The sequence below is a fragment of the Rhodotorula graminis genome (assembly GCF_001329695.1).
Source record: "Rhodotorula graminis WP1 unplaced genomic scaffold RHOBAscaffold_4, whole genome shotgun sequence".
Lineage (NCBI taxonomy): Eukaryota > Fungi > Basidiomycota > Microbotryomycetes > Sporidiobolales > Sporidiobolaceae > Rhodotorula > Rhodotorula graminis.
The window spans coordinates 210,725-227,877 of NW_017264931.1; the positions used below are offsets into that span (position 1 = coordinate 210,725).

Consider the following 17,153-nt stretch of genomic DNA (forward strand, 5'->3'; position numbering starts at 1 on the left):
TCTCTCTCTCTATCTCGTTTCCGCTCGACGCCGGACACGGGAAGATGTCTACAGATCCAAGTCTTATTGCATAGGGAGAGGAGAAGAGAGATGCGAGGGCGATACGAAGGAGGAGAACGAGGCAGAGCGTGACAGGTGATGAGAAGGGGTAGGTGCGTGCCTCACTCGGGCGAGGCTTTTGGGGCGTGCCACGGCCCGTCGGGCGGAATGTGGGAGTAGTGCAAGGTAGGGAGAAGAAAGAAAGGGTCGAAAGAAACGGTGGGGGAAGGCGCTAGTTGAGCGCGACGACGAGCTCACTCGGCCGCCTCGCGCACCGCCTCACCTGCCGCCTCGACCGCCGTCTTGGCGCCTGCGTGCCCCGGCACGTCGGCGCGCCTGCCACCTGCGGCACGAAGCCCGACGCCCGACGTGTTGGCGCGTGCGCCCGACGACGAGGATGAGGACGACCCGCCGAGGGGCCAGCCGAGGCGGACGCCGATAAAGTTGCGCGCGAACAGCTCGCCAAAGCCTGCGTACGGGATAGAAAGTCGTCAGGGCGGCGCTCAAGAAGATAGGGAGGGCGGGTCGGACGAGAGAATGGCGAGAGAAGACGAGAGAGAGCGGGACGCACCGAGCATGACGCCGTTGACGAACGGCAGCCGACATTGATGGCGACCGAGGCAAGGACGGCCCACATCTTGCGGGTCCACGGCGCCGTGTGCCACGCGCTCGCGATGGCGAGCGTGAGCGACGGGGCCGAGTCGGCCGACTTGTGCGGCGGCGCGCCCTCGTCGTCGTCGTCGCCGTCGTTGTCGGCAGTGCGGCGAGCGGGACGAGAGGGAGAGGGCGAGCGCGAGCGCGAGGGAGAGCGCGAGGAGGAGCGTTGGGCGGCCGGCGCAGCGGCGGGAGGGGAAGAAACGGCCGGCGTCGAGGTCGACGCGAACGACGAGAAGGCCGGCTCGGCGGCGGTCGACGTCGACGCGACGGGCGCCTCGGTCGCCGAGGACGGCTCGCCCGAGAAGGCCTGGCCGAGGAACGAGCCCAACGGCGTCTGCGTCCCGCTGGAGCGCGCCTGCGCGTCCTCGGCCGCCTTGACCTCGTCCTCGCTCGGGCCGGTGCCAGCGGCGCCCTCCTCCGCCCCGGGCACGCTCGTCGCGCCGACGCCTGCGCTCTGCTGCGCCGGGTCGGCGCCGCCGGCGACCTGCGCGCCCTCGGCGTCGGCGGCGGCGAAGCTCTTCTTCGTGAACTCGTCGCCCTGCGCGCCGGCCGAACCGACCGTCGACGCGACGTCGCGCTGCTCGGCCGCGCTTAGGAGCGACGAGCCGTCCGCGTGCTGCTCGTGCACGGGCGCCGACGCCGGCTCGTCGGCGTTCCACCAACCGCGCTTCTCCTCCTTCGTGTCCTCGGCGACAACGGGCGTCGACGACGTCTCCTGCTGCGGCTCGGCGCCCTCGACCTCGGGCACGACCTTGCCCTCAGCGTCGATGTCGACGTCGAGCACGTCGTCGAGCCTGGGCATGGCGGCGACGGCCTCGGCGCTCGTCGGGAAGTCGTTCGGGTCGACCTGCGACGGCGAGAGCGGGCCCGCAGCGGCGAGCGCCTCGGCACGACGCTCGTCGAGAGGCTCGAACGCGGTCCAGCCGGTCTCGAGCGGGGCGGCGAAGGACGACGAGAGGAAGGACGAGAGGGCGCTGGGCGTGGTAGGGGCTGGCGACGAGGGCGAGTCGACGACGGCGGGTGCGACGGGCGCCTCAGTCGAGGTCGCGGCCTCAACCGGCTCGATGTCGGCGGCGGGTGCGGGGGAGGAAGATGGGGAGGGCGACGGCGTGGGGGAGCGAGCGGCATCGACGGGCGCAGGCTGCTCGGCCTCGGCCTGGGACGCGACGTCGACGACGACGACCTCCTCCTCCTTCTGCGCGCTCGGCTTGTAGCCCTGGGCGCTCTGGTCGGCCGCCTCGTTGCCCGCCGCCTCCTCTGCTCCCTGCCGATCCGCCTCGGTGAAGCCCGGCTTGACGAACCCGTCGCCCTGCGCGCCGGCGCTCCCGACCGTCGACGCAATGTCGCGCAGCTCCTGCTCCGACAGGAGCGACGAGCCGTCCGGCTTCGAGTCGTCGACGCCGTCGGCGCCGTCCTGCGCGACGAGGCGCTCGGCGGCGCTGTCGACGAACGCCGAGTCGAGGAACGTCGAGAGCGGCGTGGGCGACCCGCCGTCCTTGACGAGGTCGCGCGCGATGCGGCCCTCGTCCGCCGACGACGAGCCGGCGGCGGCGGCGGGCGACCACGCCGGGAAGCGCAGGATGGGCTCGTAGTCGTGCGCCTGGGCCGACTCGATCGCGGGCTCGGCGAGCGCGGGCTCGTGCGCCTGCTCGCGCTCGGGCTCGACGTCCTCGGCGGCGCCGGCGCCGACGGCAGGGGCGGCCGCGAGCGGGTCGTAGCCCTCGCTCCACCAGCCCTGCTTGTCGCGCCACTCGAGGTTGGCGACGGGCGACGCGTCGACGGCGCCCGGAATGCGCAGCTCGTCGGCCGGGCGCACCTGGGGCTGCGTGCGCTCGGGGTCGGCGTCGCGGCCCTCGTGCTCGGGGAGCGAGAGCGGCGCGAACGCGCCCGACGCGTGGACGAACGCCTCGTCGAGGAAGGCGCCGAGCGGGCGGTCCTCGCGCGGCTGCTCGACCTCGAGGCTCGCGGCCTCGGCCCGGCGACGCGGCGCCTCGTCCTCGGCGATGCTCAGGCTCGTCGACTTGTCAGCGCCGGCGCTCTGCATGCCCGGCTCGGCGCCGGCCGACTCGACGGCGCCCTCGGCGTCGGTCGCCGAGAAGCCCTTCTTGCGGAAGTCGTCACCCTGGGCGCCGGCGCTGCCGACCGTCTGCTGGATCGCGCGCTGCTCGGCGGCCGTGAGGAGCTCGCGCTCGCCTGCGGACGCCGCACCCTCGTCGCCGGATGCCGGTGCCGACGACGACGACGACGACGCCGGGGGCGAGGACGAGTCGCGCTGCTCGTGCGCGTCGGGCTGGGGCTGCGGCGTGACGGGAGCGCCGAGCGAGGGCCCGCCGCCGGGCACAAAGTCGAACGAGGCGGCGAACGGCGACAGCTTGGACGAGGTCGGGGGCAGGACCTTGCGGAGCGTCTGGCGGCGCTTCTTGCCGACCGTGTGCATGGGCGGGTCGGTCGGGCCCGCAGTCGAGGTCGCAGGCGAGGTCGAGGTCGAGACGGGGGCCGGGATGCCCGACGACGACGCGGCGCGCGAGTGGACGGCCGGGGCGTGGACGCCGACTTTTTCGGGAACCCAGTTGGCGACGGGCTTGCCGTTGACGGCGGGCTTGTTGGGCCCCTGACCGTGGGCGTTGCTGCCGCGGTTGGCCTTTGCGCGAGGCTTGTTGGCCGACGACGACGAGGTGGCCGATGACGGAGTGCCGCGGGCGTAGGGCGAGTCGCGGCCGTTCTGCGAGGGCTGGAGGCGCTCCTTGGAGTTGTGGGACGAGAGCTTGGGCGGCTGGGGTGGCGGAGGCGGGAGCGAGGTGCCCTGGGGCGCGTTCGAGGGCGGGAGGAGGTGCTTGGACACCTTGGCGTACGAGATGCCCGGCTGGGTCGGTTGCGGGTGCGGGTGCGGGTGGTCGTCGTGGGCGGTGTCGGCCTGCGGGCCCTGCGAGTGGGCTGGGAGGGCGGGGAAGGCCGACGGGGTCGGAGGAACGTCGGCGGGAGGAGCAGGGCGAGTAGCAGGGTCGCGCGCAGGCAACGGGACGTGCGACGGTCGCGCAGAGGTGGCCATGGTGGCTGAGTCTGGTGCTCTGGAGCTGGCCTCGCTGAGTGTGGAGGAGGAGGACGAGGAGGAGAGATGGCGACGACGATTCTCGGCGACTCGATCTCTCTCCTCCTCCTCTCGCTCGTCGCTCTCGCACCCGTGCAGACATGGCTACCCTCGCAGCACTCGCAGCTGGCGTCGCAGGCACCACCCTCGCTCTCCGCTTCAGCCTCAGGAGCGCCGCACGCAACGGCGCCCGCCTCAACCCCTTCCTCCAGGCCATCGCAGGTCAGCCCGGCGCAGGCGGCAAGGACCAGTGGGTCAAGGGCGGCTTTGCCCCTCGCATGGACCGCAAGGAGGCCACCGAGATACTCGGCCTGCGGTGCGTCCCCTCCTCCTCTCTCTCCTCCTCCTCGGCCAAAGTGGCGCACCGGGACTGACCCACCGTACACCCGCCGCACACAGGGAATCTCACATGACGCTCAACCGCCTCAAGGACGCCCACCGCCGCATCATGCTCGCCAACCACCCGGACCGCGGCGGCTCCCCTTACCTCGCCTCGAAAGTCAACGAGGCAAAGGACCTCCTCGGTGCGTCCCTCGGCTCTCTCGCCCCTTGTCCGTCAGACAGTGTACTGACAGGCTCGTCGTCGCGGCCCGCAGAGAAGCAGATGTCCAAGTAGGACCCTCCTTCCACCCTCACCGCCGCAACAACTCGCATCCTCTTCTCCCTCCCCCTTTCCCTCTCTCGCCCGCATACCCCTACGTGTCTCTCTCCCTCTGCACCGAGCACGCTGTATCACCTCTCTCCTCTGAGCTCCCCCTCCCCTCTCGTCAAGGTTGTACCGAATCACAGATCTTTCTCTCCCTTTCCTCGTCGCACGATCCGAGAGTCCGCAAAGCTCGCGAGAAGAGAGATTGGCAGAGGCCTCGCGCTACAGCAGTTTCTTCGCCTTGGCCTTCTTCTTCTTGTCGCGCTGCCCGGCCTCGCCTGCCACGCTCGCGCTCACCTCGAGCTGCCGCAACCGCGCCCGGCGCCGCTCGCGCTCGAGGTCCTTCTCGGCCTGCGCCGCTGCGCGCTTTTTCGCCGCTGCGGACGCTGCGGCGCCCTCGTCGGCGTCGTGCGCGGGCGCCGGGGTCGGCGTTGGCGAAGGAGCGGCGCGCACGGGCGCGACCTCGTCATCGGTCGACGGCTCACCCTCGTCCGTCGTCCCGGCGCCTCTCCTCCCTCTCGGTCCTCCTCCCTCCTGCTCGTCATCTGTCCGAGGCTCGCCGTCGTGTGCGCTCGAGGGCGCCTGCGCCGCAGAAGGGAGCAGCATCGACTCGGCGAGCGACTCGGCGTCGCGCGCCGGCGCCTGCGACTGCGAGTCGTCCCAGGCGACGCGCTCGCCCGCCGATGCCGCCCCTCGGTGATTGAGCATGCGGTTGGCGAAGGATGGAGGAGGTGCGCGCTTGGCGGGCGAGGGTGTGGGCGAGGGCGAGGCGACGACGGGCGAGGGCGAGCGCCGGCGCTTGGTCGGCGAGGGACGTGGAGGAGCAGCGGCTTGCGAGGCCGACGTGCTGGTCGAGGGAGAGAAGAGGCGGGTCGACGAGCGTGTCGGGAGCGAGAGCGTGACGGGTTCTGCGACGAGAGGCAAGGGGGTCAGTGCGGCGCTCGACTCGACTCGACGGTGCCGACCTTGACGTGCGCTCGACTCACGCAGGTCCTTTTCCTTGGCGCCCAGTGACCGCTGCACCCACCTCCCGAGAAGCGCCGGCCCGCCAACGCCCATGAACCTCCTCGCAGCCCTTCCTTCCTGCATCCTCTCCGCGGTACCCGACCCGTCGATCGCCGTCTCGACGCGCCGCAGCAGGTCGGCGTCGTCGGTCGACGCGTCGCGCAGAAGGGCGAGCAGCGACGAGCACACGCCGAGGAGGGGCGCGACGAGGTGGGCGGCGAGGGCGGGCGAGGACTGGTGCTCGAGCGAGGTCGTGAGGAAGCGCACGGTGAAGCTGGACGGGACCGTGACGCTGACGATGTGCTGCAGGAGCGGAACGAGGTCAGTACGTGCGAGTGTCGAGAGGAGAGAGAGCGAGCGACGCACCTCGAACGCCTCGTGCGAGATGTCGACCGTCGCGCTCCCGTCCGCGACCGCCGCGACGAGCGCGTCGACCGACTCGCGCAGGAGGCGCTCGCCCTCGTCGCCGATGCCGACCATGATGCCCTGGCTCTGCGTCTGGCTCTGGATCTGGGCGTTGAGGGTCGCGAGTGCGTCCTCAAGCCGGCGGTTGAGCTGGCGCGCCGTGAGCGACTCGAAGTAAACGGCCTCGAGGTCGGTCGCCATGAGCGACAATTGCCCATCCTGTTTGTGGTCGCTTGTTAGGTGCTGTGTGCACGCCGAGAACGACACAGAGAGACGCAGAGCGCACCTTGAAGAGCACCTTGACGAGGAGGTTGTCGAACGAGGACCAATGTACAGGCAGCAGCTGTTGCCCGGCCTGTTGCGCGCGCCCAGAGAGTCTGTCAGCAGTCTGTGCAGGCCTGGCACACCCCTCGTGACAGGCAGAGAGTTCTCACCTCGCTCCAGTCCGACATCGCTGATGAAGGTTGTCGAGGGCGAGGGCGGCGAGCAGGCGAGTCTTGAGTGGGCGGGGCCGGTACCAGAAGGTTCTCTAGAGGGGACGCAAGCGGCACGAGCTAGCTGTAGCCTCGGCTGTGCGGTGTAGCGGTGTCGAGCGGTGAGTTCCTCTCCCCCTCCCCACCTCCTCCTCCCTCCTCCCTCGTCCACGCACCGCTCTCGGCGGCTACCGATCCAGATCGGCTCTGATCGACCCACGAGCCTCCTCTCGGCATGTCCGCGCTTGCTCCTGGTACGGTCTGCCCCTGTCTCGGCGACGCGCTCGCCTCCTGTCCGTCTTGTCCGTCGCAGGCCCCGCGGACACTCCGTTCGTCCGCCTGGCCAGCTGCCGCTCGAGTTTTGCGCTTCTTGCTCTCGGTACACGCCTCGCCACCTCCCGCCAGCCTTCAGCCATGTCGCTCCCGATCGTCCTCAACTCGCAGATGATGCCGTCGTCCACTCTGCGCCGCCGCGACAGCATGTTCAGCGGCCCCGACACCGACTCGGAGGACGAGGCGCCTGCGCGCTCTCGCCTCTCTCGCCTGACGGCCCCCAGTGGCGCCATGGGCCGCGAGTTGGCCACCATCGACTCGTTGCTCGGCGGCATGGGCATCGGCGGCCTCCCTGTGAGTCTCGGCTTCTGCCGTCCTCCTCACCCTCGCGACAGGGTCGCCAAGAAGGTGCCCCTGAGCGAGGTCCTCCTTCCGGTGCACTCGCCTTTCCCCTTCTCCCTCGCACACGACCTGACCTGAACCTGCCCTTTCCTCCCCGCGACAGGGCCTCTGCACCTGCGGCGCGTGCCACGACTGCCGTGCCGAGCGTCGCGCTCGCCGTGCCGACCCGCGCATTTCGCTCCGCGACCCGACCATCAAGCGGCTCACGGGCCCGGTCACGCCGTCGCCCGACTACCTGCGCCGCGCCGCCGTCCCGTCGCGCCCGACCCAGTCGGACCACCCGCTCCTCGTCATCTCGCTCGACGGCGTCGTCGACTGCCGCCTCCCGTACCACCTCTCGGGCGGCTACACCGACGTCCTGTCGCGCCCGTACCTCGAGCCGTTCCTCGCGTACCTCCTGTCGCAGCAGAGCCCGTGGTCGTTCTGCTTCTACTCGAGCCTGCCGCGCGAGCTCGCGCTCAAGACCCTGCGCGAGCTCAACATGCCGACCGGCGGGCCCGAGAAGGACGAGCGCGACGGCGTCGTCGGCCTCTTTGCGCGCGACGACATGCGCGAGGGCTGGATGGGCGGCGAGCTCGACATCAAGGACCTCGAGGTCATCTGGAGCGAGCTCAGTGCGTCCTCTCTCTTTCTTTCTCTCTCTTCTCTCTCTGTCTCTGTCCTGACGACGTCTCTCTCGTGCGCAGACAAGGAGGAGGGCGTGCAGTGGGGCGTGGAGGACACGGTCGTCCTCACCGAGTGCGTCTCTCGCTCTCTCTCTCGTGCTTCCTGTCGCGGTCAGGTACTGACGAGCCCTTCCGACTGTCCGCAGCTTCCCGGGTCACATGAAGCTCCAGCCCAAGAACTACATCCTCGTGCCGCAGATGTCGTACAAGTGCGGCTCTCTGTCCCTCCTCGAGCCCTTCGGCGACCTCGTACTGACTGCTCGTCCTCCCCGTGCAGGTCCAACATACGGCCCCGCGACGACCAGTTCCTCCTCCTCATGATTGCCGTCCTCAAGGGTGCGTCCTGTCCCTCCCCTCGGCCTGCTCCTCGCCACCCTCACTCACGCTTCCCTTTCCCTTCTCACCTCGACACAGACCTCGAGACCGAGACCAACTTTGCCAACCACATCGCCAGCCTCGACTGGGACAAGCTCCAGATCTGGACCTCGCTCGACGAGCACTCGACCAACGAGCGCAACTCGTACCTGTGCAACGCCGTCAAGATCTGCGCCGAGTACCGCATCGACATCAAAGCGTTCACGGGCAACAAGCACGCCTAGCAGTCGTCGTTCGACCGCTGCAGCGAGTACGACGTGTTAAGCGAGATGAGGCACACGAGGAGCGTAGAGAGCGAGGTGCGGGCGAGGCGGACGAGCCTCGACTTGCAGGGTCGAGCGGCGGGCATGTGCAACTATTCCTTCGGTTCTCTCTCCCGTTGTCTCTCTGTCTTCGTCTTGGCGCGAGCGTGAGCGAGAGTGACCCGCAGCAGCACGCCGTGTAACCCTGGGCGTGCGTTTCTGCCGGCCTCGAGCGCTCAGGCCTCGCTCTCTCTCTCGCTCGCTCGCATCGCAGCTGGAGACAGGCATCTCGAGTTGTACAGCGTCTACCACTCTACAGAGACGTCTTCTTGGCTCCGTCTACCGACGGCCGCTTCGCCGCCGTCCCTTTCTCGGCGTCGTCGTCGGCGCCGTTACCGGCCTTCTTCTTCTTCTCCTTTTGCCGCTGCACCCACTCTTGGCCCTTCTGCTTAAGCGCTTCTTCGTCCTTGCGCTGCGAGACGATGTGTGCGAGAGTGAGCGATCGAGTGAGCGCGGAAAGGGGCAGAGAGGCGGACAGAGTCGACGCACCGAGAGCGAGTGCCGCTTGATGAGGACGACGGCGATGACGAACGCGCCCGAGATCAAGCCCGCGAGAACGTGGAAGAGCGTGTGGAAGCCGTTGACGTAGGCCGAGATGATCTGGTCCTTCTCCTCCTGCGGCAAGTTGAGGAGCGTCGTGCCCTCCTTTGACGAGGACCGCCAGATGCCCGTCGGGTCGTCGATGACGGCCGAGATGAGGTCTTGCTCGAACCCGAGCGGCGACAGCTTGGACCGCAGGGTGTTGTTCCTGCGCTCGGTAGAGCAGAGTCAGGCTCGGGCGGATTTGGGAAGGTCGAGGAGAGGGAGACGACGCACAAGATCGTGGCGGCGATGACGAGGAACACGGTGCCACCGAGAGAGCGCATGAAGTTGCGGACCGAGGTGACGACCGACATCTCGGACCGAGCGACGGCGGCTTGAGCCGCAACCATGCTCGTCTGGAGGGTCCCGCCTTGGCCGGCTGCGAGACGACGAGGGAGAGTCAATACCGGTCGCTGACGCCGCGACTGAGACGTACGAGAGGGACGTACCGCCGTTCAGGATCTGGTAACCGACGATGCGGGCGACAGAGGACGTCTCGTCGAGCGTCGAGAGGAGGCCCAGGCCGATGGCCCACAAGGCGTAGCCGACACAGATCATGGGCTGCGAGTACCAGTGTCAGATGACTTGACTCGAGGAGAAGGAGGGAAAGGCGGGGCGCACCTTGTACTCGCCGGTCCGAGCGACGAGCTGGCCCGAGACGAACACGGCGAAAGTCGTCATGGTGAGCTGCGGCAGGATCAAGACGCCGCTCCGTATCGGGCTGTCGCCGCGCACGACTTGGAAGAATTGCGGGAGGTAATAGACCTGTTTGAGGTCAAGGAGGGTGGGCTGGGTGCGCTCGAGGACGAGGAGGAGGAGGGAGAGGGAGCGCACCTGGGTCAGGATGGTCGCGCCGTTTAAAAACGTCGACGCGAAGACGGCCGAGACGGTCTGGTTCTTGAAGATGAACGCTGTGTAGGATGAGAGAAAGTCAGGGAGGTTCGAGGCGAGGCGAGGCGAGGAAGAGAGCGAGGGGAAGGAGGACGTACGAGGGACGATCGGGATCTTTGCCACGCGCCACTCGTACACGACGAAAACGCCATAGCCCACAATGCCCGAGATGAGGCATCCGAGGACCGGGCCCGACACCCAGGGGAACGAGACGCCGCCCCAGTTGAGCGGGAGGATCACGAGGACCGTGGCGAAGCTCGACAGCAGGGCGCCGCCATAGTCTATTTGGAGCAGTTTCCTGTGACGGACGCAATACAGCCTGTCAGTACTGTACTCTGTGAGAGACGGAGAGCGAGGGCGCACTGTCTCATGGACCCTCGAACCGCCTTGAGGGGGAGGAAGAAGAGGATGACGGCCATGGCGACGCCGCCAATCGGCAAGTCTGCGTGCTCGAGAATGGTCAGTACCTCGTCCGGACGTGCCGACAGAGCGGCGAGAGAAAGGTCCGAGGGGTGCGAGCGGGCTTCTCGACGACCTCGAGGACGACGAGAAAGGCCCAGGGGGACGGGAGAAGTAGGCTGACGACTCACTGATCCAGAAGCACCAGTTCCACGTGAGCTTTTGCGCCATGACGCCTCCCAGGATTGGCCCGGCGCCGTTTCCGACGAGGATGGTCGCCTCGGTAAGGCCTGCAGGAGCGCGAAAGGTCAGTACGGGCTCGCACGAGGCGCAAGGTGGACGTGGACGTGGACGCACCCTGGTACTTTCCTCGGTCCTTGAGCGAGACGATGTCCGACACGATGATGAGGACGAGCGTGAGGAGGCCGCCGCCGCCGACGCCTTGGAGGCCGCGAAAGATGATGAGCTGCAACATGGACTGCGCGAGCGCGCACGCCAAGGAGCCGACGAGAAAGATGGCGACGCAGGAGAGGAGGGTGATCTTGCGGCCAAAGACGTCGCTGAGCCGGCCCCAGACGGGTTGAACGGCGCTCGAGGTGAGAAGGTACGCTGCGGCGACGAATGACGACGAGCGGCCGGCGTTGAAGGCGGCCGAGATGTTGGGCAATGCAGTACTCTTCGTGACGAGGAGCGTCAGCTGATGATAGGGAAAGAGAGGAAAGGGTGAGGACGCACGACGATAGTCTGGTCGAGGAACGAGAGGAGGACGGCGAGCTGCATCGACGCAAAGACGATGAGGATACTCTGCAGGCGACGCGAGTGAGTCAGTGACGAGTACGATGGTTGATAGAGGGTGCAGGGAGGGCGGTAGAGCGCTAGGGAGGCTGCTCACCTTGACAGGCCTGCGGGGTTCGAGGGTCAGCTCTGCAGTTCCAGGGCCAGGGCGAGACTCGGCGAGGAAGGTGGGCGCACATGTAGCTCGTCTGGTCTACGAGACCGTTCTCGAAGCGCTCGGCGACTGCAGGTCCTTGGGCGCCCTCCTCGGCGCCGCCGGTCGAAGCCGTCTTGTCGACCGGCGAGACGGCGGTCGCGCTTGAAGGCCGCCGATCTGGAGCTGCGCCGCCGGGTACAGCCGTCTTGATGCTCTCTGCGTCGCCCGTCGCCCTATCGGCGTGCGGGCTCGTCTCGCCGCGAGCATCGCCATCGTCTCGTGCCGACGGAACCGCGGGACGCGCGACGAGCGGCGGCAGGCTCGGGAGCGTGTCGAGAGGTGGTGCTGGTGGATCGGTGGGCGTCGTGGGCATGTAGCAGGGTCACCGCCGTAGCATCTGGATGAGGAGCGAGGGCGAGAAAGCGAGCTGCGAGTCTGCTCCGGCCGCCGACGGCGAGCTAAACCTGGGGCGCACAACGCGTCGGCCGGGTGGCTCGGCGGAGGCGCGTTTGCGGCGTCTAGCTTTTGCCCGCATCACCGCAGCCAATCGCGCACCTTGATCGCTTGTGGGCTCGCTCGCGCACCGCGCTCTCCTCGCCTCGCCCTCTCACCTCGCCCTTGCGCCGGGCTGAGCTGCTACCGAGCGTGCTGCAGCGCAGCTGGAGCACCAACCCTCGCCTGCTAGTCGCGTGAGCGCAGCGGCCGCGCTGGAGCGCTCCTCCGTCACCGAGCTCCCTTTGTCCGAGCGAGCGGGGACAATGCAGGCGGTTCGCGGGACGCAGCTTGCTGGCCCGTGCTGCACAGAGCCCACCCGCCGCTCACGAGCCCGGACTCGCCGCACAAGCCCAGCCGGCGTGGAGCACGAGCTGCCCTTGCCGACTCGCCGGCGCTCCTCGTCCGACACAGCTCTTCCCCTCTCGCCCTGGTCCACAGCCTGTCCGCCTCGCTCAGCCCATCCAGCTCGCCGACGGCAGCCCTCGAGCCGACGACTATGGCCGCTGTCGCCATTCCCCAGTTGCACCCTGCCGCCCGCGACACCTCCTCAGCACCCGCACGAACCCGCTCTCGCACCGGCAACCTCCTCAGCACCGGCTCCAAGCTCGTCAAACGCGCCGTGCGCGAGAGCCGCTTCGTCCCGACCGAGGAGTTCGACCTCGGCAGGTCGACCGTCGAGCTGCTCGGCAGCAGCAGCGGCGGCGGCGCGACGAGCTTCGAGTCGCCTCGGCGATCCATCGATACGGCACGCTCTGAGCAGGAACCTGGCGTTCAGTCTCGAGACGTCGGCGAGCTCGCGTGGTACGACGAGCACATCCCGACCGGCGGCCTCGAGGCGCAGCCGTATGCGCGCGAGCCGCAGTACTTGCTCTCGTACTCGCGCTCGTCGCTCAACTGGTGCGTCCCAGGCCTCTTCTCCTCTCTCCTGATCCGTGCGCGCGACTGACATCTCTCTCTCCCCCTCGCAGGGAAGCACTCGTTGGCTCGCTCTTGAGCGCGACCGCGCAGGGCTCGCTCGCCCACGCGTCCTCGAGCAGCTCAGACAAGGCGCCTCGACACGTGCTTGACCTCGGCTGCGGGCCGACGCCGTTCTGGATCATGGCGCAGGCGATCGAGCCGGGCTGGGAGAAAACGCAGTTCGTCGGTGCGTCCCTCCTCCTTCCGAGCCTCCTCGCTCCTCGGCGCGCACCTCTTACTCTCACTGACTCGACCCGACCATACAGGCCTCGACGTCGCTCCTACGTCGGCCACCATTCCGCTGCCCGCCTCGTACGACGAGCGGGTCTCGTTCATCCAGCATGCCCTGCCCGAGCGCCTCCCGTTCCAGGACGACTCGTTCGACCATGTTCGCCTGTCTTTCGTCAACCTCGCGCTGCGAGAGCAAGACTGGCAGGTCGTCTGCGAGGAGGCACTGCGGGTTCTCGTACCGGGCAGTGCGTGCTCTCGATTCTCGACGTCGCCGGCGGCGAACGCCTGGACCTGACGGCCTCTCCTCGCTCGCAGGTACCCTCGAGATTGTCGAGAGCGATCATCACGCGTTGCGGCATCGTCCAGATCCTTCCATCGACTCGACCGACCCTGTCGACCTCCTGTTCGCCGACGTCCTCGCCGACCGCTTCGTCAACCCTCGTCCCCTCACACTTCTCCCCTCGACCCTCATCATGTCGGGCGCGACCACCTTGCGCTCGACCGGCCGCATCTCGCTCAGCATGCCTGCGCCCGTCAACGACGTCTCGCCGTCGCCCGATTCCGCCAGTCGGCCGGCCGCCGCGCACGAGCCCCTCGCTCGCTACGTCTCGGGCCGCTCGAGCACGTCAACGGCGATGCACACGCACGAGACGGCCGTCGTCCTGCACGCGTACGCCGATCGATGGGCGTCGTCGTCGCTCGGGCTCGCCAAAGCTGCCGTCGGCGCTCGGCGCCGGGCGAGGTCCGTCTCGGGTCGGCAGGGCAGCTCGCTCCAGTCCGACACGTCGGCCGCCGAGCGCGACATGCAGCACGACATCGAGGCGGTCGAGGACGTTGTTCACGCGTGGGCGGACGACCTGCGCTCGCGGGCGAACCTCGCGAGCCTCGTCACCTCTCGACTCGGTTGGGAGCCAGCCTTCGACGTCGCGCTCGCGGCGTCGCTCGAGACGGCGCTCGAGACCAGCAGTGCCGGCCTGCGCGAGGTCGAGACGCACCGGGCGCTGCACGAGGACGTGTTCGGCGAGCCTGACGTCGAGCTCGAGAGGCGGTGGCAGCAGATGGATTTTGCGAGGCGGGACGCAGAAGCCGACCTCGCCGTCGTCAGGTCGAGGCTCGAGCATTCGTCGGAGCACGAGGACATCCTTGGCGGCCTTGACTTTGAGGTGTTCGTAACCAATGCGCCGGTCTCTCGGTAACTCTCGCATTCTCACGCTCCTCAAGAGGCTCGGGCTCGTCTTTCGCGCCCCGTGGCGCCTTCGCTGCGAATCCGAGAGACAGCGAGAGATGAGAGAAGTCTCTCGTGCTCGTCCCTCGCTCAGGCTCGGAAGAAGTCGCTGCACGGTCCTGCTCAAGCGGCACCGACAGAGTTGCAAAGCGAGGAAGGGTCTAAACACTATCTACGGAAGGGAAAGGTGGCAGTGTCCTTTTGTGCGACAGCAAGCGAGAGGGTGGGGGAGAGGGCGAGGGAGGAAAGCGTCGCCGCGAGCTGGTCGACAAGGTCGCTCGTGTCGACAGATGGGGGCGTGAAGCTCACGCCGCGTTGAGCTCGGCACTCTGTAGACAGGGGAGTAAGTCAGGGCCTGTGACCGTGGAAGAGAGGCCCGAGATTCCTTGAGGAGAGAAGGAAGGAAGGCCGGACGCACGAGCTTGCCCTGCTTGATGAGGCTCTCGGGCGCATCGAGAGGCGCCATGCGGACCTCGAGGACCTGGATCTTGTCGGCCTTCTGGAACTCGTCGTTGGTGAGGATGTCCTCGAGTTGGCCACGCGTCTCGGCGAGCCACGACTTGGTCGGGAGCGGCTTGAAGTTGGGTGCCGGCGCGTTGAAGAACGAGAGCATCGACTGCCAGTCGAACGACGGGATGTTGTTGTACGACGCCGTCTCGCCGTGGATGAGCTTCTCGATCGTGTCTGTGCGGCAGGAGAGGAGGACGGGGGGTCAAGTCAGTTTGGGAAGGTCGCGACCAGGCGACGACGGCGACGGCGAGTGAGAGCGGCGAGGACGCACAGCCGTTGTTGTTGAGGATGACGAGGATGGGCTTGAGGCCGAGGCGGACCATGGTGGCGACCTCCTGGATCGTGAGCTGGATGGAGCCGTCGCCGGTAAAGAGGATGGTGCGACGCGGCGTGGACGATTCCTCTGCCGCCAGGAGCGCGCCGAGCGTAGCGGGGTTCGCGAACCCGATACTGCCCCAGAGCACCTGGCTCACGGAGGTCGTGCCCTTGGGCAGGGCGCTGCCGAGGATGCCGAAGTTGGACGTGCCGGTCTCGGTGACGACGATGTCGCCCTCTTTGAAGAGCTGGGCGCCCATCATCGGCCAGAAGGCCTTCTGCGTCACCATCTCGTCCTTGTCGCCCTCGGGGACCTTGGTCGACAGGCCGACGTGCTTGGGCGGCTGCGAGACGTTCGACTTGGGCTTGAGGGCCTTGGCGAGGGCGGGCAGGAGCATGTGGAACGACACGTCGGGGTAGTGGGCGTACTGGACGAGCGTCGAGTCCGAGTGCAGCTCGATGACCTGCTCCTGCGAGAACGGGTACGAAAACTCGCCCGTGTTGAAGTCGGACTTGAGCGAGCCGACCTGTTGACGAGGAGGGACGGACGGGCCGTAAGGTGAGCTCCACTCGTTCGCTCCAGTCGCGAAAAGCGCTACAGGACGAGAGAAGAGAGAAGAAGAGACACACCATGATGACGAGGTCCGACTTCTCGACGACCTCCTTGACCTCGGGGTCCGAGATCTCGCCGACGTAGACGCCGCCGAACCCGTTCTCGGGGTCCTCGTCGATCGCCGTGCGGCCCATAGGAGCTGTTGCGGACAGGCAGGGTCAGGCAAAGGCAACAGGGAAGGCTCGAAAGGCGAGATCGAGTTTGGGAAGGTCGCCAACGACGGGAGGGGACGAGGTCGGGGCCGCCGACGAGAAGGAAAGAGGCAGCGAGAGAGCTCACTCGTGTAGAACTGCGTAAGTAGCTCGAGTCAGTGTCGAAGAGAGGAGAGGCGAAGAGCGGGAGGTGGACGCACCTTGACCTTGGTGGCTTGCACGAGGTCGCGCGCAAGGTGGCCGACGCCGTAGCGAATGGCGCAGGCGTCGAGCTGTATTCAAGCGAGGGCAAGATTCAGTGTCTGTGGCAGAGAACGACGATGAGTGGCCGAAGATTTCGACGCACAAGCACGATCGGGTCCTCGGCACCCTCCCACAGGCGCTCGATCTCCTTGACGACAAACTCGAGGCGCTTCTTGGTCTCGTCCTCGACCTTCTTGCCCGTCGGGAGGACGTCCTTGTTCTCGAACGCGACCGAGTCCGGGATGATGGGCGTCTCGAGCCGCTTCTTGTCGACGGGGATGAAGACGAGGTCGGTCGGGAGGGTGAGGTACGCCGGACGCGCCGTCGTCAGGGCGGCGAGAAGGATGCGGTCGATCTCGGACGCGGCGTCCTCGGCCTTCTGGAGGAAGGCGCGCGCGCAGGTGATGCCCGAGTGCGCCTGCTCGAAGACGTTGGTGAGGCCGTCGCCGAGCGTGTGATGCAGGACGGCACGCGACTTCTGCAGCTTGGTCGACGCGACGCCGACGAGATGGATGACGGGCACGCGCTCGGCATACGCGCCGGCTGTTGACGGCGAAGAGGGAAAAGTCAGGATGGACCCCCTTGATCGGGACGACGACCGAGAGAGCGCGAGGGCGTACCGATGCCGTTGACCGCACTCAGCTCGCCGACACCCTGGGTCGTCAGGAGGGCGCCGAGGCCCCTCACGCCGCCCTGCGTCTTGTCCTTGCCGCCGCCGCTCTTGGCCTGGCCCGGCTTCGAGTCGGCCTGGTCGCCCTCGCGGTCCTGGTTGAGCTGGGCCTGCTTGACGCGCGCGTAGCCGTCGGCAGCGTACGACGCGTTCCTGTACGGCGTCGAAAGAGTCAGCCCCGCGAGACAGGGCGAGATTCGAGGGAGCGAAACGAGGTGACGTACAGCTCGTTCGTGTTGCCGATCCACTTGACGTCGGGGTGCTCCTCGACGAGGTCGAGGAAGGTCAGGTTGAACTGCGAAGAGCACGGCGACAGGGTGAGCCGACGGTTCGCTGTGGCCCCAGCGAGAGGAGGGAAAGGGGGAGCGCACGTCGCCCGGGACGCCGAACAGGCACTTGACGCCGAGCTGTGCGAGGCGGTCGAGGAAGTAGGTGCCGAGGTAGACCTCGTTGTCGGCGAGCTGGCCGGGCTTGGACATGGTGGTCGAGCTTGTGAGGTTCGGAAGCAGTCGAGGTGGGGAGGCGGCGAGGCGGTGGTCTGGCGCGGTTCGAGCTGGTGCGCGAGTCTGTGTAGGTGGTCTGTGAGTTCTGAAGCGCGGGCTGGCGGGT

The 17,153-nt window shown here is 67.7% G+C and overlaps 7 protein-coding genes across 7 annotated transcripts; 3 read left to right on the forward strand and 4 right to left on the reverse strand.

Moving 5' to 3' along the window:
* Window positions 1–46: 46 nt before the first annotated feature.
* Window positions 47–3,745, reverse strand: RHOBADRAFT_52258 (uncharacterized protein; the record flags this gene model as incomplete). The annotated part of the gene is made up of 2 exons (XM_018416254.1): window positions 47–508; window positions 634–3,745. 2 exons carry the CDS (start codon window positions 3,743–3,745, stop codon window positions 294–296), a joined length of 3,327 nt encoding a protein of 1,108 aa, XP_018272269.1. The 3' UTR covers window positions 47–293.
* Window positions 3,746–3,885: 140 nt separating this feature from the next.
* RHOBADRAFT_42549 (uncharacterized protein) lies at window positions 3,886–4,400 on the forward strand (the record flags this gene model as incomplete). Its single annotated transcript, XM_018414076.1, has 3 exons — window positions 3,886–4,100; window positions 4,184–4,308; window positions 4,381–4,400. The coding sequence occupies 3 exons, from the start codon at window positions 3,886–3,888 to the stop codon at window positions 4,398–4,400; spliced, it is 360 nt and encodes a 119-aa protein (XP_018272270.1).
* A 218-nt stretch (window positions 4,401–4,618) lies between these two features.
* RHOBADRAFT_52260 (uncharacterized protein) lies at window positions 4,619–6,292 on the reverse strand (the record flags this gene model as incomplete). The annotated part of the gene is made up of 5 exons (XM_018416255.1): window positions 4,619–5,338; window positions 5,417–5,738; window positions 5,802–6,059; window positions 6,127–6,195; window positions 6,275–6,292. 5 exons carry the CDS (start codon window positions 6,290–6,292, stop codon window positions 4,653–4,655), a joined length of 1,353 nt encoding a protein of 450 aa, XP_018272271.1. The 3' UTR covers window positions 4,619–4,652.
* A 1,258-nt stretch (window positions 6,293–7,550) lies between these two features.
* Window positions 7,551–8,401, forward strand: RHOBADRAFT_64700 (uncharacterized protein; the record flags this gene model as incomplete). The annotated part of the gene is made up of 5 exons (XM_018418553.1): window positions 7,551–7,602; window positions 7,675–7,726; window positions 7,800–7,862; window positions 7,931–7,989; window positions 8,068–8,401. The coding sequence occupies 5 exons, from the start codon at window positions 7,551–7,553 to the stop codon at window positions 8,250–8,252; spliced, it is 411 nt and encodes a 136-aa protein (XP_018272272.1). The 3' UTR covers window positions 8,253–8,401.
* Window positions 8,402–8,543: 142 nt separating this feature from the next.
* RHOBADRAFT_66175 (uncharacterized protein) lies at window positions 8,544–11,212 on the reverse strand. Its single transcript, XM_018418886.1, has 13 exons — window positions 11,175–11,212; window positions 11,095–11,104; window positions 10,938–11,006; window positions 10,560–10,878; window positions 10,394–10,492; window positions 10,167–10,245; window positions 9,902–10,101; window positions 9,747–9,823; window positions 9,534–9,677; window positions 9,362–9,473; window positions 9,147–9,291; window positions 8,820–9,078; window positions 8,544–8,742 (listed from the first exon to the last, which is right to left on the reverse strand). Coding segments are annotated over exons 1-13 (1,674 nt in total). The 5' UTR covers window positions 11,177–11,212; the 3' UTR covers window positions 8,544–8,583.
* Window positions 11,213–12,124: 912 nt separating this feature from the next.
* RHOBADRAFT_42553 (uncharacterized protein) lies at window positions 12,125–14,012 on the forward strand (the record flags this gene model as incomplete). Its single annotated transcript, XM_018414077.1, has 4 exons — window positions 12,125–12,525; window positions 12,597–12,772; window positions 12,852–13,061; window positions 13,132–14,012. 4 exons carry the CDS (start codon window positions 12,125–12,127, stop codon window positions 14,010–14,012), a joined length of 1,668 nt encoding a protein of 555 aa, XP_018272274.1.
* Window positions 14,013–14,346: 334 nt separating this feature from the next.
* RHOBADRAFT_42554 (uncharacterized protein) lies at window positions 14,347–17,023 on the reverse strand (the record flags this gene model as incomplete). The annotated part of the gene is made up of 10 exons (XM_018414078.1): window positions 14,347–14,370; window positions 14,460–14,725; window positions 14,823–15,393; window positions 15,497–15,618; window positions 15,759–15,768; window positions 15,832–15,903; window positions 15,978–16,417; window positions 16,495–16,697; window positions 16,769–16,839; window positions 16,916–17,023. The coding sequence occupies 10 exons, from the start codon at window positions 17,021–17,023 to the stop codon at window positions 14,347–14,349; spliced, it is 1,887 nt and encodes a 628-aa protein (XP_018272275.1).
* Between the last annotated feature and the right edge of the window lie 130 nt (window positions 17,024–17,153).